The following is a 7,597-nucleotide window of genomic DNA, read 5'->3' as shown; positions in this document are numbered from 1 at the left end:
GGGGGGGTGTTAAAAGTTATACAAGCTTTTAATCTCCTTATCTCACGATCAAATTCTTTAGTAAAGGTCTAGATGATGGCCCCACCCCCGAAGGGGGCCATCATCTCGACCTTTACCAGTTCTTTTATTAATTTTAAAAGAAAAAACAGTTATGCATACACCATATACCCTCCCACGCTTCAAATATAATCATTGAACCCTTAGAAATGACTAGAAATCGATGAAAAAATTTTTGGAGCGATTTTGGTGTGGAGCCCCACTTCTGGAAAATTACCGATAACTATAAATTTTTGATCAAGAACTTAACATAAACGTTCTTATTAAATTATAGATCATGTTTAATCTATCATCACTGGTCATTTAATAAAAAGGAATACTCTGCCCTCTGCCACTAGCGATAATTTTACTGATAATGTAGCTATTCTACAGCGAGTTTCAGTCTCAAACTTAATTGAAACTTATAAGAATAATTCCGAGTAGTCACGACAACATCCGCTACGCTGATGGTGCCTTTCTCATCAAATAAACAAATTGAAAAGTGAAAACAAGTAGTACATCTATCGAGAAGTGAATTTACGGACCGTCGGTATCGTACAGGTTGGACGAACGAAGCTGGCGAGCGATCGCGCATATACTTCCCCAAAACACTGGGAACCGATACACAAATAAACTTTCAGTAGGCGTAAACTATTGTAGTAATATAGATAGGACAGTAGCGTACTAGGAAATAATACAGAAACATAACTTATTAAAAAATTGTTATACTTAAAACTGCCTACTTTTGCCACCGCGCATCCACACCATTTTAAAATTTCCGCTAGCTTCGAGCGTCAGACCTGCAGCTGAGAACACTCACGATCACGTATCTATCCAAAATTATGTCACTAGTGGCATGGACGCTTCCTGCAATATCTTTCTTTTAATTTGTTGATTCCCTGTCTAATAAAATTATTAATTTATCATTAATAAAGAAAACTTAATCAATAAAAGGATTGAGTTTTTTGTTTCATTTCAACTTACCTTTTCTGTCGAAAAAATAAACAAAGAGAAAAGCGCCTAAACGACTGAAACTAATAACAGACACTTGGACCATAATTTAAATATTTTATTTACAGCCTTCCTCAAATTACACGAAATTGTCCGTGGTCCCATTTTGACATTGAGATTTTTGTCAGTGTCTCACCAGTCCCATGGTGATGGCAAATTGCCGACACCTGGTGACAACTTCGTCGTGCACTAAACTGAAACACATGGCCACTATCACAAGTCCAATGAACAAGTATAAACAACAAGCGAGGAGCTGAAGTTGCGTGCTGTAGTCGGAGTTTTGGGGAAGTCGATCGCCTATTCCAATAGTGGAGAGGGCTATGAAACAAAAGTAGGCTGCATCTAGGAAACTCCACCCGCTGGTAAATGTGAAAATTGTCGCCCCTAGGCAAACGTATGAGATAAGGAACAGTATCACTAGCACTACGGGCACAGCCGGTGTCGAGGATGTCGTGTTGCTGGAGGTGTTTGGACTTGGTGCTCTGCTAGACTCCCGGTCAGACGATTGCCAGATAAGAGGCATCCTTGAAGGCGTATTGTGCGAAAAACTGAAAGAAAGAAGAAAACTATGGGAATATGATATCACAAGTCAAGAAAAATGAAAACAGAGTTATTTCATATATGGTCGTTTAAATTGACACTATACAATAAAAACAACAAAATATGAGTGTAGAGAATATATCTACTCTAAGTCTAACTGAAAAACTGATAAATCAAGATATTTATAAATTAGAAAATAATGAGTGAGTAGGTTAAGGACTAATTGAGACTGACGAGTGGTTGGGGGATAGTGTTGGATCGATTGATTAAGAGTCATTAAACGATAACAAACTGGTTGACTGTAAACGACTGACCAAAAAGTTGGAGGGATTTTTATAAATTGGAAGTTTGGGGGATATGTTAAGAGTAGGATAAGGATAGCAGAAATTAAGGCAATGCTTAGAGTTAGATACTGAATATCAAAACATTTAAGCGATAGAGACAGATATCCACATTCAGAATCAGAAATATGGAAAATTACGCGTGGAAGATAAAAATTATACAAAAAGGAAGAAAAAAATTCATTTATAAAATATATATACATAAAATTGATAAGAAAATTTACAATACTGGCAGAGGCAAGTGTAATAATCGCATGGGAATCTAATCTCGATAGGCGTCAAAAAGTCAGTGATCCTTTGGAAGGCGCTCTCCACGCCCCAGTCTAAGGCGAAGTAAGTATCCTGTAACAGTGGTGAGCATCAAGCGGGGTCACAGAGTTGAGGGTAACTTGAAACACTAGGGACCCCTCCCTCAGGATCTTCACCTTGTAGAAATATGGGGAGGCCTCAGTACCCATGCTCACGATACGGCAAAGCTAAAGAACCCGCGGGCGTTTGGAGGCAAAGTTAAAGTGGGAAGTACCCAACGCACATGAGCGAAAATCCGAAAGCAGCCGTGTGATGGTGTGCCATAGAAAGGCTCGGAAGCTCCGAGGGAAAAGTAAGCGGCAGCTGACATTCGACCTCGGTGTCCAGCACGCGGTAGGTTGACGTGGGACCTTGTCATCTCTTACAATGAAAGTTGCCCGTTGAAACGGAGACGGCCCTCTGGGTGGTCGCTCCCTACACCTATTGTTCAAGGCAAAGTAAAATTTCTGGCAGTAGGCAGCAGTAGGCAGCAGAGTTGAGGGGGGTTATAACGTGAGGCGTGTAAGGTAAAGCAGCTGTACTTGGATCGGGTTTGCAGGCGAAAAGTATTGTAGTTTAGGCTAGCCAGGAGACTAAAAGATGTCTGGAGATAGCGTGTATACGGCAAAACGGATGTCACCCAGCGAAAGGTGCTCCAGAGTGGCTTATGATCACCGAAGTGCCTATACCTGTGCCTTGGCGGCGGGGGATACCCAAGAGTCTAGTTTCGATTCGTCTCCGCTAATCGGTGTTGGACTCGAGGAGACAGTTGACTTATAGCCCACATACAGGCTTAGGGGGCTGTGTAGTGATGCACCTGGTTCATTGCGTAGTCCCTAAGTTGATCGCTTAATAGAATAGACCTGAACCTAGGAGTTACTCGTCTCGTTGTTCCTCAGGCATTGGGGTGGTTTCCGGGGACCAATCTGACTGACGGAGGGGAGACCCCAGGGTGTCCTGTTATTCCAGCTTGGCACAACTGTGGTTGTTTGAAGTGTGGATAAGCTTCCATTTAGTAGTTGTACGAATACGTGGGCGGTATTTGTGGGGTACTTGAATATGAATGCCGGTCTTTCATGATGCGTCGTGCTAGTTTGCTGGTGAGATGTCGGAGTATATCGGTATGTTGACGGAGTTGTAAAAATGCCCCAGGAAGGCGCGTGTTCGCATATTGGTCGTCATAAATCAGTTTTGCTGCCATTGCTCTAACAATACCGTAGTCTATAGGTAGGATCTCTATTATTGGGGAGTTGGCGTGTCATCTGATAACCCTTTTTTAATTACTGGTAAAACCTTTTAACCATTGCGTTAAACACTTTTTGAGGAAAAGGGTTGTCGCTAACAGACATACAGGCGAACGAAATTATGCGTGAATGATAATAAGATATTATTAGGGGTTCGCTTTTAATCTTCAGATATGAAGCTACCATATTTTTATATATAATTGTATGTACTGTAGCCACTCTCTGTAGTCGTATATGATGAGAGATGTGACTATCAAAGTTGTGGTTCTGAGAAGAACCGATTTAGTAATACCGTTGGACACATTATCTGCATCTTTGATGATCCCAAGGGTTGACACTTTATCAGCATCAGAATAAGAGTGAGCCTGGTGTTAGACTAATTTTATTGAATATTTACAGGCTATTTATACTAAATTATTTACATGGTTTTATATGGTGAGGAACATTTCAGCACAATACATTTGTGTGTGTATTTGCTGTTGACCCAGTTAGTCGCAGTGTGTCGCGACCTAACTAAGTCAGCACAAATGTAGACGCTTGATTGATACACATAATAAATATTTTTCGCTATACCGAGTGTTCCCACAGTACAAAATTTTAAGGGTATTCTAAAATCATTAATGAAAAACAGTACCTTTGCTCATTTTCGTCTTCTTCCTCTACTTCTTGCAAATCGGATCCCGGCATGGTACCGATAAATCCTCTAGGAGGTTGTAGACCGTGTGATGGGCAAAAATGCGTGTCTGTCAGCATTTGACGGACTTGGCTCTGGACGCAGCGACCACGGGCGTGACTGGTTCTGACTGTGGCCAGCAGTACTTTTTTTGGAACAATATGGTGTTCCATCTTTAGGTGAATCTGCTTATGGTTGACGTGATTTTGGACAGCAGCGTGTGGATTCGGGGCTATCTGAATTGATGCAGCATCTATAAAGAGAATTAAAAAAAAAGATAAAGGTGTAAATTATAAACTACGTTCTTTTCTAGCTATTAGATTTCTTCCCAGAACGAAAGAACATAGGTAGAGTATCTCTTAGAGGTGTTTGTTTTTTCGTATCTGGTCAACAAATAAAATAAAAATTCGAGTTTTGATTTACATTACCTATAAGATTAATAAATTTATCATTGTATTTAACCCGGTATCACCCAGTAAGGTCTGTAGTATCCTTGTGCCTTAAGTACTCTTCAAGTTACTGTAATATTCGAGTAATTACTTGCATGCTTTATTGAATGTCGACTTGTATAATTTGATTTTAATTTGAACCTTTTCGTTATATTTTTCTATAAAATTTCTTATTTTTAAAAGCTATAGGTATTTTTTGTTTGTAAGAATTTCAATATTTTCAAATTTTATCTTACAACCCAATAAATACAACTTAGTCTTAACAACTTTTGTTATTCTTGAGAATAGAAATAATCAAAAAAACAATAAAAAAATAAAACCTCAAAAAAAATTGTAAAATTTTCCTGAACTTTAAAATTAGGTCGATTAAACCCCATCTGGGTTATTATTAATAAATTTTTCATTTGGATANAAAAAAGTTCTACTTTTATACACATGTATATATAAATCCTAACAAAAACAAAAGATAAAAAGTCAACGCTGAAATAGTGATTATTTTAATATAAAAGTTTTATGGTTTCAGTTTTCTACCCTTTTTGCGAAACAAAGTTTCACTACATCATTATACTTGTGGCTTATAACATATTATGACATAAATTAGGTATTATTTTCTTATAATAAATGATAAATGTACCTATAAACTTCATATATAAATTCTGAAGTTTTAGACGATTTAAATTTAAATTCGAAGCTAAAAATTTTCACTAAAAGTGGGTTGTCGATATAGCGCTGCCTTATTAAATTATACCGTCACTTTGCTTGCTGCTCAAATCTGAACTTTCTTAAGTTCAACAACTCTAGAAATACACAGTTTCGTATAGTTGGGACGTTCAAAATTGGCATAGTCGTAATAAAACTGTGGCATTTACTTTCTTCTTTCAACTTACTAACTAGACTAGAGCGGTTACGGACAAAACGCCTATTTTTATGACGTTGTAGGGAATATCGTAAACGTAGAAAAGAGATGTCAGGTAGGAATTGCAGCGGACACTAATAAAGAAAAAGGAATAACATTACACCAATTGATGTGTAACAGAAAGAGATGCAGACAAACAGAATTTGAACATGTTGCCAGCATCGGACTTTAAAGAAAGTTCAACATTCTCAGGAATTTAAGAGATCTAAGACACTTGTTTAAAAATATAATTTCAATCAGGCAGTTATAAAGCCGACCCTGATCTTTTGCGTANAGACTAGAGCGGTTACGGACAAAACGCCTATTTTTATGACGTTGTAGGGAATATCGTAAACGTAGAAAAGAGATGTCAGGTAGGAATTGCAGCGGACACTAATAAAGAAAAAGGAATAACATTACACCAATTGATGTGTAACAGAAAGAGATGCAGACAAGCAGAATTTCAGTATGTTGTCATTGTTTCACTCACGAAGTATTTTTTAACTGAAATAAGAGCGGGGTTAAAACGCAACAAATGACTGCAGTCCCAAGTGGAAACAAGAAAGAAAATACGTCTCAACTATATATAGCTGTTTATGGTGAAATATAGGAGTCCAGTTTTGCACTGCATCACAGTTTAATAAGTTGAAATTCTGAAATAAGTCCGGAGGGGTCGAATCACATCAAAATGTGAATTTTAGGAAAAATAATATTTAATAAACATAGTGTTAAACATCATAGTCATTTTAAATTTTAAATGGAGAATTCTGTCTACTTGTAGAATAACCATGAATGTTTAGCTTTGAATTCCTTTCATTTTTACTCAAAATGCGAAAAGGGTCACCAAACCAATAACTGTAGGTTTTGGGTCCTTGTCCTAAAGCTAAACTCCAGACAAGTACTGACATCTACATATACGTGCTTAGAAAAATGAACACCATGAATTTAATTAGTAGACCAGGGACAGTTAAAATTGGTAAATTTTTTAATTTTTCCATTATAAAACATGAACATAAACAAAAGCACAGTTTATATTTAAAATTCAAGAGCAACAGGAGGTTTGACACCCCTTTCTCCCACTTACCGTCGTTAGGCGGTCGACACACGTGTTTTCCTGAGGGGCTCGAAGGAGCCCTCTGATATCCGACTGAAGGCATGAATTTTGCAGCCGTTGACGTTTCCGCCCGTCTGCAGCATAACTTCGAATAGCCCTTTCGCGCACCGACTGCTAGTAGGGAACCGAGACCAGAAAGAAGGATCAACATTAGAGGAACTCCGATGACTGCATATACCATCGCCACAGCCTTGCCTGTGGCCGTTCTAGGAGATAATCTACCATAACCTGAATAATATACATAAATACAATTATGATTATGATAAAAAGAATTAAAAATGTTTTACATAATGCATAATTAACATGCATTAGGTACGATAAATGTCTCAGTTAGGTTAGTCTGGTTATTAACGAGAACATTTATAAAAATCAATGCATTTCCTTCTTTTAAATAAAAATGCTATTATGTGAAAGAGAAAATATCCAAAACCGCTACAGTCTTCGAATGTCTGACTCCAGGGAAGCAATAGCATCGAATGAAGCAAGAGTTCAGAGTGGTGGGTCTTTTTTATCGGAAATGTTCTCCTTTATAAGATTTTTTCCGATTTCCGCTTTCGATTGTAGTTTTTAAGCAATTGCCAAACAACTGAACTCTTAATTGTTAATAACAATTGCCGTTTTCATTGCCCGTCAGAATGACAGCCCGAATTGAATAAACTATCAATCATATTTTTAGAAGATTTGGAACAATTTTAGGTAGAAAACTAGATCAGTTCTCGAATAGACTAATAGTACTACATGATGCAAGAAAATCAAAAACGGTTCTGTGAAACTGATAAAATAAAACACTAAATCTGAAATTTTAAATAAAAACATTATCGAAGGCGTCATGCTCAGTTAGAGACTCATGTTTGATGTTTTAGGTTTTCAGAACGCTTTTATATTCAATTTTGGGTTTTAGTATCATACCGATAGATAGTCACCGATAAGGTACCTCTGTTTATAGATTCATGCTTGTTTTTTGATTTTTACTTTTTGTGAGTATTCTTGACTGTGGAATATCTCG

At 37.5% G+C, this 7,597-nt stretch overlaps 1 protein-coding gene across 2 annotated transcripts in view; it reads right to left on the bottom strand.

Moving 5' to 3' along the window:
• Positions 1-1,121: 1,121 nt before the first annotated feature.
• The window catches only part of LOC108734605, a 371,439-nt gene continuing 364,963 nt past the window's right edge, over positions 1,122-7,597 (bottom strand). For both annotated transcript variants that reach the window (XM_018466232.1, XM_018466233.1), the window contains exons 4-6: positions 6,562-6,819; positions 4,095-4,386; positions 1,122-1,595 (exon numbers count right to left, since the gene is read on the bottom strand). In XM_018466232.1, coding sequence (XP_018321734.1) covers positions 1,172-1,595; positions 4,095-4,386; positions 6,562-6,819 — 974 coding nt within the window. In that variant the 3' untranslated portion in view covers positions 1,122-1,171. The remainder of the gene's footprint in view (positions 1,596-4,094; positions 4,387-6,561; positions 6,820-7,597) is intronic.

The sequence above is a fragment of the Agrilus planipennis genome, unplaced genomic scaffold (assembly GCF_000699045.2).
Source record: "Agrilus planipennis isolate EAB-ADULT unplaced genomic scaffold, Apla_2.0 scaffold89, whole genome shotgun sequence".
In the NCBI taxonomy this organism is placed as follows: Eukaryota; Metazoa; Arthropoda; class Insecta; order Coleoptera; family Buprestidae; genus Agrilus; species Agrilus planipennis.
This window is presented reverse-complemented; position numbering and strand designations above follow the sequence as displayed.